We start from the raw sequence: 19,274 nt of genomic DNA, 5'->3' as shown, positions 1-19,274 counted from the left end.
ACAGGCTTGGATGATCTGCCCTATGAGCTTTATTGTCATATGCCAGACTTGTTTGGAGGCATCTTAGCAGCAGTCTACTCCATCTGGCAGCAAAACAGGAGTATCCCCAGTTTCTGAGCCAAGGAGTGGTGGCACTGCTAAAGAAAGATCCAAACAAGGGGAATGTCATAGATAACTTCAGGCAAATCAGTCAGCTTAACGCAGATTTAAAGATTTTGGCCAAGGTGATAGCCAAGAGATTGGCGCTTGTCATCAAGAAACTGGTTGACAAGGCACAAACATGCACCGTGCCAGGTAGGAGTATCCACGAGAACCTCCATCTGATGTGCTACATCAAAGACTGAGTAGTTAAGGAACCTGGCATGGGTAGTGTGCTGACCAATTTGGATCCATCGAAAGCTTTCACTAGGGTCGACCATTATTACTTGGAGGCTGTTTTTAGAGTGGCTGGTTTTGGTCCCATCTTCCGTGATTGGATTGTTGCTTTATACGGTAGCATCCACTCAGTAGTTTGCATAAATGATCATCTATCCAGACCATTTCTCCATTACATGTTTGGTCTGTCAAGGATGCCCCTCTCATCGCTTCTGTACATATTGACTCTAGAGCCACTACCACAGAAGCTGGCAATGCTAAGGGGCATCCCACGAGAACTGGGATGCAGGAGGAGCATGTCTGCATACACCGACAACGTCACTGTCATAGTGTCGAGCCACAGGCATATCGATCAGGTCAGTGAGATCAGTGAGACACTAAAAGCATACAAAGTGGTAACGGGAGCAAAAATTAACTCGGAAAAGTCAGTGGGCTTGCAGATTGGTACCTGGAGAAGTAAGCCCATGCCATCCAACAGCATCTCCATCATGGGACACTGGACTGATGGAGCAGTTAAATTGCTCAGGGAAGAAGTGAGACAAGATAACGAATAGGGTGGCCACTCTCACCCAGCAATGGACTGAGAGGAAGTTATCCCTAAAAGGTTGGGTGGAAGTGGAGAACACGTACATCGTATCCATCATCTATTACCGTCCTCTCTTGTCCCAACCCTACCATCACCAAACTGAAACGCATACCCTTCCGCTTTTTGTGGAAGGGAAGTGTTCCGATGGTTAGGTGATCCATTTGGTGTCAGCAACCACTAAATGGAGGGCTGGGCATGCAATGGTTGATTATACTCAAGTATGCGGTGAGACCTTCACAGATGACGGTAAACAGGTGTGGTAGCCGTTTGTGTGACACACTTCCCTGCAGCTAGTCTCTTTGGCCGAACTGCAGTCATAGATCAAACATAGACCGAGGCTAGGTAAATGGCACCGTGAGTGCCACCTTGCTCTCAAGTAACTCTGCCATCTAGGACCATACTTGTGCGACTTCAATTCCACAAAGGTGATCTATATAGGATCAGTGGAGGGAAGGTGTGATGACATTCTTGGGGATAATCTGGGTATCAACGAGGAAGACCTGACCTGCCTCTTCAGGACAACTTTCAGGCCAGGACCTATGGACAATCACCAGAGATCCCTGGCCTGGCAGTGCTATTGGGAAGCATTGCCCATTCGGGATAAGCTCTACAGGCACAGTTTGAGAAACACTGGACTGACTTGCCAGTCAGAGCGACGAAACCTTTCTGCACACACTTGTGAAGTGCCCAACAATTTCAGACCTGTAGGCTTATGTCAAACACCTGCTGTTACGTGTGGGACAAATTTGGTTATCAGCCTAGTCTATCGTGAATATTACTCAACCACCTTACGGGAAAGCAAGGCAGTTTTCATTGTACTGGTGGCCATGGTGAAAGAATGTGTGTGGTGGACTCGTATGAAAGGCTTAGAGACAAACACTTTCCTCACTAGCCAATCACTCATCAACTTTTTCAAGTACCACATGAAAAGGAAGGTGAGAATAGAGAGGGAAGTTTTGTCTTATGTAAGATTCAATAGAAGGTGGGTGAATGTATCGAAGATGGCATGCGTGATTGACAAAACCACTTTGAGCATGATCCTATAAATCCAAGAGAGAGAGAGAGAGAGAGAGAGAGAGCACTTTCTTTCCCTGCCTGAGGTTACCATGGTCTTTTTCATAGGCTGTTCTTTCCATAGATAAATCTAATCTGTTTTACATTTTTAATCCCTCCTGTTTTGCTGTTTACACGTCACAAGTGCTTTCGATCCATTTTGATCGTATTTTTTTCTTTTCTTTTGAAAAGATAAGTTTTGTGGCCAATAAAGAAACCAAACTATCTATCTACCTAACCATCTATCTGTATATATATATATATATATGATAAGGGTGAAAAATTGGATATTTATTTGATTAATATCAATTTAAAACCAGTGGTCTAGCATATTAAAATCTGAAAGTTCAGAAAAATTATATTACATACATATGAGAGAGATGACCACTAGGTGGACAGCCCTTATGCTAGAAGTAGATCCACTATGGTCTTAACACTAAGAAAGGAATGTTCTCTTGAAAACATTTCTTTCTTAATGGTAAGACTGTAGCGGATCTACTTCTATCCCTCTTATATGTATGTAATATATATACAGGGTGTGGCAGAAATATCTCCCACATTTTAAACTTTCTCATATGTGCTGCTAATGAAGTAATGCAAGTGCCAATGATGTTTTCATTTAGCTAATGAACAAAAACTGTAACCCTTTGTCTAAACAACAGTAAAATCAAATTTTCAGAAATGTTTTTTCTTTTTCCTTTTGTCAACCTTTTATATGTGAGAGGTATTTCTGCCACACCCTGTGTGAGTGTGTGTATATATATATATATATATATATATACAAGCAAAACGCCACTCAGTCCAATGGACAGTGCTGAGTTGTCAAACATTTAAACCAAATTTTCTCAAAACAACTTGTCTGACCGTCCCATAAGCCTCCCCTTTGAGAAACACTGATTTAACCTAAATTTGAGACAAGTAAGAGAAGAAATAAAGATAAACTTTTTTTCTATTCCAAAGAAAAATGATTCTATTCACACAAATATGCAACCAAAGAGTTTAAAGTACCAGTAATGATAAGGTTTTTGACTGGGAGAACACAGACATAGTTTAAACAGTAAACTTGGCAGGAAAGAAATGTGCCTTTAAGCAGTACAAAAACAACAAAAAATGGAAGGTGCAGTTATGTACTGGTTGACGGAAGAAAAGCAGGACAAAAACGATGCATGCAAATGGGTTAGCTGGAGGTAAATCTAGATGGAAAAGCATGATGAATTTATGAGAACATACCTGGGACAATGATAAGTTTATCCGATAAAACATGTAGGAAATCAACTTGGAGCGATTTTTGTTGAAAAGCAACAACCTAGGGACCTAAGTAACTAATTTTAAGCTAACTTACTTTACATGACGTTCAAGGGCATGGAAAAGCTAGTGGAGCGCAGCCTTGTAAACCACATTTCATGTTACTCCATCTGCAGCGTAGTAGAAAAGGTTTGTCGAACAGCCAACCCTCAAACAGCCCAAATACAGTTGTCCATGCGAAAAGCAGGGAGTGCTGAGGTCCAGCTCCACGACTTTCAGTGACTGCCTCGGTGCTTTGGTAATGGTCATCACGAAGCTCAGGTGAATAGGGCATTGAATGTATTTCATCAGGTAAACACAGTCTGACAGAATCAATGGCATGCGGGAAATAAAAAAACATCCCCTGCTCCTTGACCTGTGATAACTTTTGCCTCGAGAACGTCATCCAAAAGTTGGGTGAGAACCAACCGAGTGCCATTGCAAAGTCGTGGGGGTTCCAAGTTTCGGAGGAGAATAATGGGACTCCCAACCTTGAGGCAGAGTTTATGGGGTGGCAGACCCGATGGCGCAAACTAAACATGCATTTTTCTCGCATATGCATAGTATCAATCACAACAGCTGGTGTACTTGCACGTAAAAATGCACGTTCCCACGGCTTTATCGATTGCATTCTCACCTGGAATCGATTTTTGTAATTCTTTCAAGACTTATACATGCTCTGATACTGCTGGTATCTACATATCAAATTTGAGTGCAATCGGATGGAGGATGCCCGAGATCACTAGAAGGCACACACACAGACAGACAGAACGGATTTTATATAATAGATATACTCACACACACACATGTGTATATGTTCCTAAAATGATATGTGAGATTCTACACGACTCAAAATTTTCTCAAAGACACTGTTTTATGTGAGTGAATGAATATGATTTTAGCAAAGATTGAAATCAGGATGGAGACTCACCTCAACCGAAACGTAGTTCAATTTTAATATGACTCACCTCTCAATACTGATATCATTTTGTTTTGTTAAAGAAATGAATGAGTAGGAAATGAATATAATCAATTGACTGGGTTGCAATATGTTAGTAATGTTTATCTTATGAACCTTTGAAGGTACAACAGGTTCACATGTAACAAATTGGTATTCTAACTTAAGGCGGCGAGCTGGCAGAATCGTTGGCACGGCGGGCAAAATGCTTAGCGGTATTTCGTCTGCCGCTACATTCTGAGTTCAAATTCCGCCGAGGTCAACTTTTCCTTTCATCATTTTGGGGTCGATAAATTAAGGACCAGTTACGCACTGGGGTTGATATAATCAACTTAATCCGTTGTCTGTCCTTGTTTGTCCTCTCTGTGTTTAGCCCCTTGTGGGTAGTAAAGAAATAGGTATTCTATTTAATACTCATTTTTAGCATTATAAAACCAACGATAAATAACAGCCTTCAAAACCTGTCAAGGACTTCAAAAACTGTGGAGGAGAGTTTACTTAAAATTTACTTACCATATCGAATAAGGTGTTAATATGTGTTTCAGTTAACAATTCTTTCAAGTTAATTTTATATTCCAGAAAAAGTTCCACAATATCACTCTTTCCTTCTTTTAGTGCAAATAACATAACATTATCCAACTTGTTAATCTGAAAAGAACAAAAGCAAAAATGTATTCTGAGGAGAGTTACAGGAACCATAAATACTAATCATACTATTAATATCCAATTTTCAATGAGTGCTTGGAGGAGGGTAAACCTCTTTCTGTTTATAAAGTGGAGAATTTATTATTGTATGTCATGTTTACTCCTATGATTATCGCATTTCTATTTCAGAAAATTAAAGAATGTACAAGGTGTGGCCAAAGTTAATTTAATTTGCATGGTTCTTATTTATGACAGGCCAGAGATGGCTCTGTGAATGAGATATGAAATACTCAGTTTAGAGCAGTATTTCCCAAATATTTCACACCGAATTGCAATATCACCCACCTATTGGCCAAAAGATGCTCCATTGCCCACGTGTGTAAAAAAAACCCTAACACAACTCCCCCTCCAACACAAAATCTCCTAGGAACCCCTCCTTGTGTCATTTGACACACACACTATATCGTAGACTCATTGCCCTGTTAGTGCTGTTCGGACTAAATATGTGGTTGTTTACAAATCCCTTATTGTGGGTTTAGTTTTGCCATTAGTGTGAATAAAATTCTAATGTTAACTTTATATTATGCAGACAGATTAAGTTCTGGAAACTTGCGCTTTCTTTTACTCTGATTTTCATTTTCCCCAGATGAACCATTTATCAGAACTACCGATGCAAGAATAATTAATGAATGTATTATAAAGGAAAAGAATACAACTTTTTAAGGAGAACCATGTGTCTGTTGCGATGCAGCTAGTGCAAATACATTCGGTTTCAAATTTGTCAACTTTAGCCGCAAGTCTCCTTGCTGTGTCCCATCCAGTCCAATTCTTTTATGGGAAAGGAAAGTTCCAACATGGTTAAAATCAGATTCAACCAGGTATGAGGTAGGGAAGGCAAGAAAAAGTAATTTCAGATGTTACCATAGATTGGGGTAGGAATTTAATATACTCTGATGATACCACAAACCTTCTTTGCCATTACGGCGATATTGCATTGTGGCAATATTGCCATTTTGTAATTCTATCAATTCCTCCTGAACGTCATTCTAGCAATCACCTGCATTGATCTCAAATGGACTGCTATACCAATTTGGAATATTTATCACAATAACATCTTGAAATCGCTCCACTATGTTATCATGCAATGATTGTAAATAGTAGCTAAATCCTCATTAATCAATTCATCTTTCAAAGAATCAAGTTGTGGAAATTGATGAAATTTACATTTTGAAATGTTAGTCATAAACAACACCAATTTCAAAATGAAGGTAGTGATAAATGATTTACAGTCAACAAGAGTTTTTTCTGTTTCCTTGCAATAACTTATTCAAATCACTTAATTTTGTGAATATATCACAAACAAAAAAGATATCACACATTGCAGTCATCAATAAAGCTGGTAGTGAAGTATCTTTAAAGAAAAAGATATTATATAAAACAGTTCAACAAAGCATAAAACACAGTTTCGTTTTGATAGCCAGCACACTTTGGTATGGGATAAGAGTTTAATATGGTCTACATCATTTCTAAGACAGAGTTGATGGAAAATTCGATAAGATGAGGGACTGAAATTCAATTTGTTCACAGTCTTGATAACTAACTGTAGCGCTTCATTCAATCTACTGTTCATAATTTTTGCCACTAAATGCTGCTGGTGTGCCAAGCAATGAACAGTTAGTATCTGGTGGGATATTTCATGCTTCAGGAGAGATAAAAAACTTCTGTATCTTCCTATCAGAGTATTACTGAGTGGGATATTATGTTCAAAAAGGAAATACTTGACAGCATGAAAATATTTGCACCATTTGAATCAAGCGGCAATTTCTCTGTGAACAGCATTTCCTCACAGGGTTCAAGGTCTTCGCAGCAATACCAAACATGTACCATCATCAAAAATGAATTGTCCACAACAGTTGACTCATCCACTTGTATAGAAAATTCAGAATGGTGGAGAATATTAATGAGCTGATGTTTAATATCAGTGGTCATTTCATCGATGTGTTGAGAAAACATGTTATTATTAAATGGGATCTTCTTCAAAATGTTATTGGGATATTCGTGCATAACAGTTGACAAAATCTCTTCGATAAGAGGGTGAAGTAATGTTTCTTCAATTGTGTGAGACTTCCCAGACTTAGTAGCAAGCAATGCAATGTTGTACGATGCAATCAACCCATCATTCTCCTGTTTACTAGTTTCCTGGAGTAGCGTGTTGAATGTCTGTATTTGCTTTTTGAAAGAGGAGCTTACTTGCAAAAATTATGATAACGGCTTGTCCTTCTTGTTATAATGCTTTGCAACAAAGTGATACTTCAAGCACGAAGGTTTCATTGCTTCATTGGTCAATGTTTGATGACAAAGACATCACATTGGTAACTGACAGTTCTGAGGAGAGGGAATAAATCCAAATGAAAAATAATCACTTCTGTACAGTCGACAAATTTTCTTGACTGGAGGCAGCAGTAAAACGAAAATGTGAAAACCATTTTCTGCAGACAATGTAAGAAAGGCAGTTTGGTATTCCCAAAGAGAAGAAGAATTCAATACAGTAGAGTTAGATGACACATCTTTACTGGAGCAAATGTGCATCTAGTTTGTTTGGCTGCCAGCATTTCAAAAATTAAAGTTTATTGAAAATTTTAGAATTTGGTATATTAATGTACCTTTCCAAGCTAACTTGCTGGAGTTATTAAATTTTTTCAGAAAAATGTTTTTAAAAAGTATATCTTTTTCATGTGAAACTGCAACTTGTTCACTGACAAAAAGTGGTGCTGCATTTCAGAAATGTCAGTTTTTGAATGACAAAAATTTGGGATCATAACAAAAATAAATATTTAAGTGAAGATGACAGCCTTTGAGTATGTCTTTATGGCTAACTTGTGTCTTTTGGCATATAATTGCAGGTCAGATATACATGTAGTATAAGTGCAGGTATGTAGTATGTAGTATTCTGAAGAGTCGTCTATAAAGCCAAGCACTTATAGATGTAAAATTATTGGTCACTCTATGACTGGATATATATTTAACTTCATATAAATTTCATTTATGGTCTAACTTTTAAAGTGCACTTCTTTTACGGATATATGATCCACTGATGATATATGTGTGTGTATATGTGTAAAGTGGATGAGAGAAAGGGAGAGATATAAAATGAGAGAGAGAGGGGAGAGGCTGATGAAAAGTCAGACAAACAATTAGTGATATTTTACAAGTTTCCAAATTATTAAAATTTACTTTTACTATAAACGATATCTAAATACATTTCTTGCCAGCATATTTTTAGTTGTCACCCACCAAAGAAGGAGAAGTAAAAATCAATTTATTTATGATTCACAACATGAACTGATAAAATAATAAATCTATTATCTTACTTGCCAGGAAGTCCCTTCTATAAATAATTTATTCAGTGCATTATCAAGTCTTTCCCATTTGAATGTAAGCTTCAAATTTCTGGATTTGATCTTTGCTGTAATATAATTTTACAAGAAATAATTCAACTGATATTAAAATGTTCTTTTACGAAATCAAAATACTTAATATCATCAACATGACTAATATGGTATCTTATAATTCCTATACACATCACTTCAGAAGGCAATGAGCTGGCAGAATCCTTAACATGCTGGGCAAAATGATTGTCTGCATTTCTTCCTGCTTTACATTTTGACTTCATATTCCACCGAGGTTAACTTTTACATTAATCTTTTTCAATTCAATGAAATGAATATCAGTTGAACACTGGAGTCGATGTACTTAACTAACATCCTCCCCACAAATTTCAGGTCTTGTCCCTTTAGTAGAAAGGATTATCATTTGATGAAAATTCTCGCTTATTTTTATGGGTATGATGGAAAATGTCAGCTCTCCTCACACAGCAGACTAAGGAGACACTTGTTTATTGAAGAACCCGAACCTTGCAGAGAACTCTTGCAGTTCCAAACAATGCTGATTTTTTGTAGACATTCTGTCTTTACATTCATACAAATCATTTTGAGCCATGTTGGTTGTTGAGTGCTGATACTTCCAATTGCATCAATTACTCCTGGTATCACATTCACTCTCTTCATTGATTAAAACCTATTTATTTCCCACTTCAAATTGTCATAGTTGTTTATTTTTTCTCCTTTTTCTTCAATCCTATCATCACCAGGATATACTCTGTTAATTTTCATGCAAGCCTTTCTTTTTTGTTCACCACCATAATGTCAGGCTTTAAATGTCTGATCTAGTGGTCACACTGAAACACTGCATCCCACAGGAATTTACAATCATCATTCTCAGTAACTCCTTCTGTGATTTGAACACACCACATATTTACTCTTTGTAGGCTGTAGTTTCCAGAAAGCTTCCAATGGATCATTCCCACCATATTGCCATGTCATCTCTTATATTCATGTTGTGCCAATTTCGAGGATCTTTTGTATCTGTCCTGGTCATGAGAGCCAATTTCAGGCATCCTCTGTATCTGTCTTGGCTATAGGAGCCAGTGCCTGGTACAGCATCAGTGTATTTATTATCATTGTTGTTGTTGATATTGTCATTATTATGCTATAATTATTCAACATTTGGTAGATTGAGACAAATTTCTACTGCATCACCTGCTACACCTCTGTGTTGCTGGGGTATGTGCAGCATTGCATGTTCTTTTATGCTGTTGGGTGTGTACAAACTTTACCTGGCATTCTATTGTGTTAGTTTCTTTTTTTTCTCTTGAGTTGTACTGCTTGTATTGTGTGTAAGGCATTGGTTAACTAGATAGTGGTGAAAGTTTATTTCACTGGGTAATTGCTGTGTAGAGTGTGTCTTATATTTATGGGTTGTTTTGTTTAGGTTGTATTATGGAATTGATAGTGTTTTGCATAAGATGTGGGCTGTTCCTAGCAGGGTTAAATTTTTTTTGGTAGTGTGTGTGTGTGTCTGACCAGAAAAAATTATAGTGTTCTTGCAATAAAAGGGTGTTTACATTTTCGAATACTCAGGGAGAAAGGAAAGCATAGATATTCACAGTGAGTTCTAGATATTAAAGTTTCAACATTTTTAAAGCTGATTCTTTGTGTTCAGCCAGAGAAAACTGAAGATAAGCAAGTTTTTAAACTTTTTTTGAAGGAAATTCAAAATACTCACAGGAAATTATAGATATTCCAGTTTTTGAGTTATTTTTCAGTTGTTCTGCTGGGTTGTATTAGTGTTTCTGTGTCTTCAGCTGCTGACTGGTCAGAACAGAGAAGATCACATACAGCTGCTGCTGCTGCTCTTCTTCTTCTTCTTCTTATTCTTCTTATTATTATTGTTCAGTAGTTTTATTTTTATAACATGCTTTCACTTCACTACCGAGCACAGCTCTGTGTGCCTTGAGTATGTGCTGTGGTTTGCTGTGATGCTCTTACTGTATTGAAAGTGTTTTGCAAAGAAAGTGTGCAGTGCCCAGTAGTGCAATTTTCTGTATATTATATATATATTTGTAAATCCTGGTGTTTTTGTTAAGTATTTGTCTGAATATTTTTTTATCATACCTAACATGCCCATTATGATAGGAATTGTTTCTGTTTTTAGATTCCTCATTTGAGTTACCTCTATTTCCAGGTTTTTGTATTTTGAAAGTGTTGCCATTTCTTTTAGAGAAACGTTGTCATCTGCTGGTATTGATACATCAATTAGGAAGCATTTTTTTCCTTCATACTCTCTGACAGCTATATCTGGCCTATTGGCCTTAATTTCTCTATCTCTGTGTATAGGCATATCCCAAAGTATGGTTGCTTTCTCGTTTTGTGTGACCTTTTCTGGTGTGTGCTTATATCATCTTTTTTCTGTTGTTATTCCAGAGTGTTGGCATAGCTTCCATTGTATGTAGGTCCCAACTCTGTCGTGTCTGAGAATATATTCCTTCTTAGTCAGGACTGGTCAGCCAGAGATAATATGATTTATTGTTTCTTCTCCATCTCCACATATTCTGCAGTTACTTGTTATGTTTCTTTTCATTATGAAAGTCAAATTCATTAGAAAATATAAAAAACTAAAAATTTAATTTTAAAAATATTTCTTACTTTTGAATACAGCCTTTAAGATTGCTACACCAAAGTCTTCATCTGAATTTATATCACAAACAGTTAGCAAGTTTGGTCGTCTTAGGGAACTCAGCACCCAGTCACCTGTGTTATTTACCTGCTTTATATTCCAACCCTCAAATTCTTCAGTAATTTTTTTTCTGATATCAGTTTTCAGTTTTTGTAGTGATCTAGAAAGAAAAGTTAATTCAAAATATATAAACCTTTCTATAGTGATTAAAAGAAAGTTATATATAAAGAATAATCAAAAGTCTACACTGATGTCACAAACAAGATTACTACCTTGGTGCCCTAAAGAGAAATAATGTTAACTAAGCTACACTATTTGTAACACAGATGACAAATGATATTAGCTGAAGAACCTCACTCTTGATGGAACAGGCCTTAATTAACAGAGAAAGGGCACCATCCATAATCTTTACAGGACATCTAAGATTGGTAAAGGAAAGACATGTATAAACCACAACTAATGGGTTGCTGTAAATCAATTCTTGAATCTTGTAAATAGTTAACCTGGAAGTCATAGTGTTGGGAGGCCTGACAAGAAATGGGGTTGTCTCTAGAGAGGTTATTCATAATACCTCTGTCATATATGGTGGTAGGCTTCTTTTGGAGAACCACTTCCATATCTGTCCACAAACAAACAGTATTGTGAATCATGGCATCATGTTATCCTCTCACTGATGATCTGGTTTGAGTGCTTGTAACATTTTGGATTTTGTTAAAAGCAATGAAGGACCAAGTGGTCCTGTTGAACCACCACCAGGTACTTCAGTGTTTAATAATGGAATGGATTGAGTTTACAACTAGAGACAGTGCGCCTAAAATTGATTAAACCTATGCTAGATTAATTCATATTTACCATTACTATCAATAAATTTCAGTGTCATTTCATAAGAGTAAGTCCTGATACCTACTACTTGATCTTATTCTTTAAATTGGATGGAAAAAGAAATAGACAAATCTAAACAGCACCAGGCATGTCCTGAATTGAGTCCACTATACGTCCCCAGCAAATATGTAGCCTTATGTTAACAAAGGAAATCAATATTATAATTATTAGCAGTGTCATGTCATACTGGCAAAAATTTGAGTCTTTAGTAAAAGATATCTGATGAGTCATCAGTTTCAACCAAAGCTTTGAATATCTACAATGCTATGAATACCAGTTCTAAAATCAAACTATCAACTTTACTAATAGGAAAGTTGCAAGCCAAGAAGGGAGCAGTTTACCTTGTCACACAACATGTCGAAAATATAAGTTATATCCCTCTCAAATCATACATTTTCAGCTTAAATAAAAATGGACACACTGAAAAAATATATTCTTGTTATATATACAAAATAGTAAAGGATGGATTACTTATGATCATTGGCCTGTTTGATTAGGACAAATAGGTGCTAAACAACAAAATTTTCAACAACAAAAACAGCAATGACAACAACATCAACATCATGATTTAATGTCCATTTTCTATGCTGACATGGGTTGGACAATTTCAGAAAAGTTGGCAAGCTAAAAGGTCGAGCCAAGATCTATAGTCTTTTTCGGTATGGTTTCTATGGCTGGATGCCTTTCTTCATCCCAAGTGCTTTACAGAGTGTACTGGGTGCCATTTGTATAGCATCAGCACTGATGGAATCAACAAGTAACTTGCTAGACAAGACAAAGTCCCCTTGACTGGAGGCAGTAGCACTGAGGTAGGTGGATTTGTGCCAGTTGATGAAAGGTTAAAAAGAATAATAGCGGGGTAGAGATAGATATTTAGCTATGGAAAAAATACAAGAATAACCCAGTTTGAAGAAGAAGTGAAAAGGAGACTTAGAGAAAGATAGAAATGGAGAGAGTGGGGGAGATGATGGTGAAAGGCACAGTGAGGATGGAAAATAGATGAGATGATAGGGGAGTGGGGAAAGAGGTGAAAGTTTCATAAAAGTGTGAGGGGAGCCGGTTAAATGGGATAGAGGTAGCTGTAGTATTTGAAGGTGAGAGATATAGGAATGGGTCAGGGGGAGGGGTTTTATGTTAGCTGTGTAAGGGCACTGGGAGAGATAGGGGGATGAAAAAGTGTAAGGATAGGTGAAGTATAGCAGAGAGGAGAGAGAGAGCAAGACAGGAGGAAGAGATAGTGAGAAATGGAAGTGGTTCTAATAATGGAGTAGGGAAGAGAGTATGACTAGAAGAAGACGGGGGGGGGGCTCTAGGGATGGAGTCTAGCAGATAGGAAACAGAACATGACTGGAAGAAGATAATGGACAAAAAAAAAAGTGGCTCAAACGATGCACACTAACAGGGGTGATAGAGAGCATAGCTGGAGATAAATGATAAGGAAAGGAGGTTGTTCTAATGATGGAGTATAGGAGTGAGGAAAGAGCATGGCTGGAAAAAGATAATGAAGAAGAAAAAGTGGTTCTGCAGATGTGTGTGTGTGAGAGAGAGAGAGAGAGAGAGAGAGAGAGAGTATGGCTGGAGGAAGATAATGAAGAAACAAAGTAGTTCTAAGAATGGATTAGATGGGAAGAGACCATTGTTGGAGAAAGATAGAGTCTAGCAGAGAGATAGAGAGCATGGCTGGAGGAAGACCATGAGGAATAGAAGTGGTTCTAAGGTTGGAGCCTAGCAGAGAGATAGAGGAAGTGGGGTGCATTTTTGGAGGAAAAATAAGGAAAGAAACTGATTTGAAGGTTGGAGTATTGCAATGAGGAAATAGCATGGCTGGAGGTCAATCGTGAGAAATGGAAGTAGTTCTGAGTATGGAATACATCAGAGTGAGAAGAGTGCATGGCTGGAGGAAATTAGTTCTAAGGATGGAGTCTAGCAAAGGGAAGAGAGAGCATGGCTGGATGATGATAATGAGGACTTTAGGAGGTTCTAAGGATGAAGAATAGCAGAGGAGAAAGAGAGCATTATTGGAGGCAAAAATAAGGAAAAGAAGTGTTTTTAAGGATGGCATATAGAAGAGGAAAAAGAGAGCATGGCTGGAGGAAGATAATATGGAAAGGATGTGGTTCTCAAGATGGAGTCTAGCAAAGGGAAGAGAGAGTATGGAGTCTAGCAAAGGGGAGAAAGAATATAGCTGGAAGACTATAATAAGGAAAGGATGAAGTCTAGCAAAGAGAAGAAAGAGCTTGGCTAGAGGAAAGAAAATAGTCCTAAGGGATGAGTCTAGTAAAGGGGAGAGAGAGAATATAAGTGGAAGAATATAATAAGGAAAGGATGGAGTCTAGCAAAGAGAAGTGAGAGCATGGCTGTAGAAAGGAAATGAGGATTGGAAGAGAGAAGGGAGAACATGGTTGGAGAAGGATAATGAACAGATGAAGTGGTTCTTAGCCTGGATTCTAGCAGAGGGTGACAAAGCATTCCAGGAGGCAGAAAATGAGGAAACAATGTGGTTCCAAGGGGTGGAGAGAGAGTACGGTGGGAGGAAGATGATGAAGAAAGGTAGTTGTTAAAAAAATGGAGTACAACATTAACAAGGGAGTACATTGAAATATAATTAGAAAAAGAAGTGGGTCGAAGGATTGAGTGTGGTAAGGGAAGAAAGAGAAAGACAATGAGAAAGACAATGAGAAAAGGAAGAAAGACAATGAGAAAAGGAAGTGGCTGGAGAAAGACAATGAGAAAAGGAAGTAGTTATAGGGAAGGAGTAGCACGGTGAAGAAAGAGCATGGCTGGAGACAGTCAGAAATGGAATTGATTCTAAGGATGGAGTATAGCAAGCAGGATAGAGAGCATGGCTGATGGAAGATAGTAAGGAGAGAAAATATTTCTAAAGATGGAATGAAGTAGAACGGTAAAGAGGAAAAGAAGTGGTTCAAAGGATGTAATGTAGCAGAAGGGAAAGAGAAAATTGTTGGAGAAAGATGATGAGGAATGGAATTGGTTCTAAGGATGAGGTCAAGTAGAGGAGAAAGAAATCATGTCTAAAGAAAATAATGGTTTCGTATTTTGCCACAATGGCAGCCGTTTTGAGCGAGGGGAGGAGTCGATTGCATCAACCCCAGTGATCGACTGGTACGTAATTTATTGACCCTGAAAGGATGAAAGGCAAAGTTGACCTTGGCAAATTCTGAACTCAGAACGGAGCAACAGGCAAAATGCCACTAAGCATTTCATCTACCATGCTATTGATTCTTCCAGCCCATCACCTTTGTCTAAAGGAAGATAATGAGGAGAGAAAGTGGTTCTAAGAATGGTGTCTTACAGAAAAGAGAGAGACCATGAGTGGAGAAAAGGTAAAATGAAGAATGCAGGTGGTTCTATGGAAGGAATCTTACAGAGTATAGAGACAGCATTGATGGAAGAATGTAATCAGGAAAAGGAAGTGGTTCTAAAGATGGAGTCCATCAGTAGTGAGGTAGAGCATTGTTGAAGAATGATAATGATGAAAGCAAGTGGTTTGAATGATGGCACATAGCAGATAATTACGAAAGGAAGTGGTTCTAAGGATGATTCTCAGGATAGAGTGAACAGAGGAGAGAGAGAACATGGTTGTGAGAAGATAATAAGGAAAGGCAGTGGTTCTGTGTATGGAGATTAGTAGAATGGTGAGAGTGGATTATTAACAGAATGGTGAGAGTGTAGATCAGTAGAATGGTGAGAGAATGGCAGGACAATGTTAATGAGGAAAGCAAGTGGATCTTAGAATAGAATCTTTCAGAGGGGAGAGAGAGAGAGAGAGCCTGGCTTGATGAAAATAGTGAGAAATGGAAGTGGTTCTAAGGATGGCATCAACGGACAGGAGAAAGAACATGATGAGGAAAGGAATTGGCTCCAAGGATGGAATCTTGTAGAGAGGAGAAAGAGCACTGGTGGAGAAAGATATAATGGGGAAAGCAATTTGTTCTAAAGAGAGAGTTTAGGAGAGGGGGGCAAGAGCTTGAATAGAGGAAGGTAAATAAGGAAAGGAAGTGGTTCTCAGGATGTATTGCTTTAGAGGGGAGACAAAGCTAGGCTGAAGGAGGATAATATGTGAAGGAAGTGGTTCTGAACATGAACTTCAGTAGATAGGTGAGAGAGCATATCTGAAAAATGTTCATGATGAAAGAAAGTAGATCTAAGGATGGAGTCACACAGAGTGGAAAGAGACCATACCTGAAGAATGATAATCAGGAAAGCAAGTGGTTCTAAGAATTGAGTCTTGCAGAGGGGAAAGGGAGCATGGTTGCAGGGAGATAATGCACAAAGAAGTGGTCCAAATTTCAGAGTTTAACAAAAGGAACGTAGAGCCTGGCTGCATGGAGATAATTAAGGAAGTATGTGGTTACCAGTATGATGTGCAGCAGAGGGGAGAGTGAGGATGGCTGGGTACAAATAATTAGGAAAGGAAATTGTTTTAAGGATGGAGACTAGCAGAGGGGAGAGAGAGCATGGCTGGAGGAAAATAATAAGGAAAAGAAGTTGTTCTAAGGATGGAGTCTAGCGGAGGTAATAGAAAGCATGAGGTGGGGGGGGTAGGAAATGAGGAAAGTAAGTGGTTCTATGAATGGATTCCAGCAGAGAGAATATGGCTGGAGGAAGATGATGAAGAAAGGAAGTGATTCTGAGGATGGAGTCTGGTATAGTGTAGAGAGAGCATGTCTAGAAAAACATAATGAGGAAAGGAAATGGTCTTGAGGAAGAAAGAAAATAGTTTTAAGCAGAGTGGAGAGAAAGCATAGCTGGTGAAAGACAATGAGGAAAGCAAGTGCAGTCTCTAAGATGGTAGAGAGAGTGTGGGTGGAGAAAGATGATGAGGAAAGGAAGTGGTTCTATGGATAGAGTCTACCAGATGGAAAGAGAGCATGGTTTGATGAAAATAGTGAGAAATGGAAGTGGTTCTAAGGATGGACTCAGCAGAAGAGAGAGAGAGAGAGAGAGAGAGAGGAGAGAGAGAGAGAGCATTGTTGAAGAACGATAATGAGGAAATAAGTGGTTCTAAGAAAGGAATCTACCAGAGGGAAGAGAGAGCATGGTTGAGTAAAGATGATGAGGAAAGGAAATGGTTCTAAGAATGGAGTCAAGTAGAGAAGAATGAAAGCATTTCTTGAGAAAGATGGTAAGGAATAAAGTGGTTATAAAGGTAAAGTCTATTAGAGGGTAGAGAGAGAGTGGTTGGAGTATGATAATGAGGAAATGATGTTTTAGGGATGGAGTCCAATTGAAGTTAACAAAGAAAGATGACAAGAAAAAGAGTCTCTTAGAGGGGAAAACAAGCATGGCTTGATGAAGGGAATTAAGAAAGGAAGACGTTTCCTGTATGAAATCTGGCAGAGTATTGGGAGAGCATGGCTGGAAGGATATAACCAGGAAAGAAATGAAGTCTAGTAGAGGGGGGGAGAGCATGGTTTGAAGAAGATAATGTGTTAAGGAAGAGTTTTTAAGGATTGAATCTACAATAGGAGAGAGGGAGACTAGCTGGAGGAAGGTAATGAGAAAAGGAAGTGGTTCTAAGAATGGAGGGTAGCAGAGTGGGGAGAGAGAATGGCTGGATGAAGAGAATGAGGAAAGGAAGTGGTTCTAGGGATAGAACCCAGTAGGGGGGGAGAGAAGGCATTGGTTTGAAGGATGGAGTCTTACAGAGGGGAGAGGGAGCATAGTTGGAGGAATATTAATGAGAAACGGGAATTGATCTAAGGATTCAGTGTAGCAGAGGGGAGGAAGGGCATCAGTGGAAGAAGACAATGTGGAAAGGATGGAGTTTTGCAGAGAAACGAGAGAGCATGGCTGGAAGAAGATAATGAGGAAAGGAAGAGTTTCCAAAGATGTAGTCTAGCAGAGTGGAAAGAGAGCAATGCCAGAGAAAGATGATGTATAAAATATGTGGTTCTATGGATTTAGTTCATCAGGAGATGGAGAGAGCATGACTGAAGGAATATAATAAGAATAAGAAGTGTTTCTAAGGATGGAGTCTAGCAGAGGGGAGAAAGAGCATAGCTGGATGAAGATAATGAGGAAAAGAAGTGGTTCTCATTATGGAGTCCAGCAGAGGTAGAAAGTGCATGGCTGAATAAAGATAATGATGAAATGAAATGTTTCTAAGGATAAAGTTAACTGGTTCTATGAAAGGAGTCTAGCAGAAGGGAGAGAAAGCATGGCTGGAGGAAGATAATTAGGAAAAGAAGTGGTTCTAAGCATGGATCTTGCAGAATGGAGAATGAGTATGAGGAATGAACGATAATGAGGTAAGGAAATTGATCTAAGGATTGAGCATAGCTAACAGCAGAGGGTCCCTGCCTGAGGGAAGGTAATGAGGACAGGAATTGGCTCTTGGATGGGGAGGTGTGGTTTTCCTATTCTGCTTGCAGGTGACTATGGCAACTGAATGATATCTGAGATTAAGTAGTGAAGTGTGTAATGGCTGAGATATGGGGAAATATCTCCATGGGGCAGTGGGAATAGCAGTGAGGGTAGAGCTTTACATGTATAAGCATTTTCTAAGGCATTTTTTATTATTTTTTTTATTTCAGTTCTGTTTTGGTGGTCAGATTTTCTCAAGCACTGAAAGGTACTAGATATCTCGATCCTTTGTTATTTCCTCCTTAAGGCTCAACATCTTCTGATCAGCCTTCCATGCTTCATGTCTTACTGAATCTCCCTTTTCTACAAGTTTTTTTCACTTCAAGTGATCAACACTTCTTTATGCAACTATCCTTGTCCATATACACCACCTGATTGAACCAACTCACTCTTCTGTCTTACATACTTCATCCAATACATGTTATACCTAACCTTTCTCTTAATACATGTGCATGTTCACTGACATCACACATCCAGTGAAGCATACTTGCTGCATCCCTTTCAAGTCTTCATGCGTCATCTGCATTTAGGGCCCATGTCTCACTATTCTGTTGTACTGATCTTTGTACACTAGCATCATACAATCTTCCTTTCACTCAGTGAGAAAGCCTCCTTTGTTTGCCAACAGAGGTAAAAGCTCTCTGAACTTTTTTACCATTCTATTCTTATTCTAGCAATTACACTTTCAGAACTTCCTCCTCCACTGCTAATTAGGCCATACAGGTAACAAAAATCATCTGCAAACTCTTCAACAACAATAACAACAATTATTAATTGATAAAAATGAAAAACAAACCCGAAATCCATAATTTCCTTTCGTTTTCCAAATACTCTTTCATAAGCATATGCCATAACGTCTGCTGCTTGACCAGTTCCCTGATAATTAAAAGAAGAAATTTAAAGTGTTTCTATTAATTAATCTAAGAACAAAGAAGTATTTTGAAAAAATACTTTAAAATACACTGCTGAATGCCATAATGTCACCCTGTTGTTAGAGTCACTATACATGAGGAATTTCATGTAAACTTA

General features: G+C 38.3%; 1 protein-coding gene across 5 annotated transcripts in view; it reads right to left on the bottom strand.

The window, feature by feature from the left end:
• LOC115221048 (transient receptor potential cation channel subfamily M member 2-like) overlaps positions 1-19,274 on the bottom strand; it is a 706,843-nt gene that overhangs the window by 533,393 nt on the left and 154,176 nt on the right. For all 5 annotated transcript variants that reach the window (XM_036510357.1, XM_036510358.1, XM_036510359.1 and 2 more), the window contains 4 exons: positions 19,042-19,121; positions 10,946-11,136; positions 8,273-8,367; positions 4,770-4,904 (listed from right to left, as the gene is read on the bottom strand). In XM_036510357.1, coding sequence (XP_036366250.1) covers positions 4,770-4,904; positions 8,273-8,367; positions 10,946-11,136; positions 19,042-19,121 — 501 coding nt within the window. The remainder of the gene's footprint in view (positions 1-4,769; positions 4,905-8,272; positions 8,368-10,945; positions 11,137-19,041; positions 19,122-19,274) is intronic.

This window comes from Octopus sinensis, linkage group LG17 (assembly GCF_006345805.1).
Source record: "Octopus sinensis linkage group LG17, ASM634580v1, whole genome shotgun sequence".
Lineage (NCBI taxonomy): Eukaryota > Metazoa > Mollusca > Cephalopoda > Octopoda > Octopodidae > Octopus > Octopus sinensis.
The sequence above is the reverse complement of the archived record's forward strand: the minus strand, read 5'-3'. Positions and strand labels throughout refer to the sequence as shown.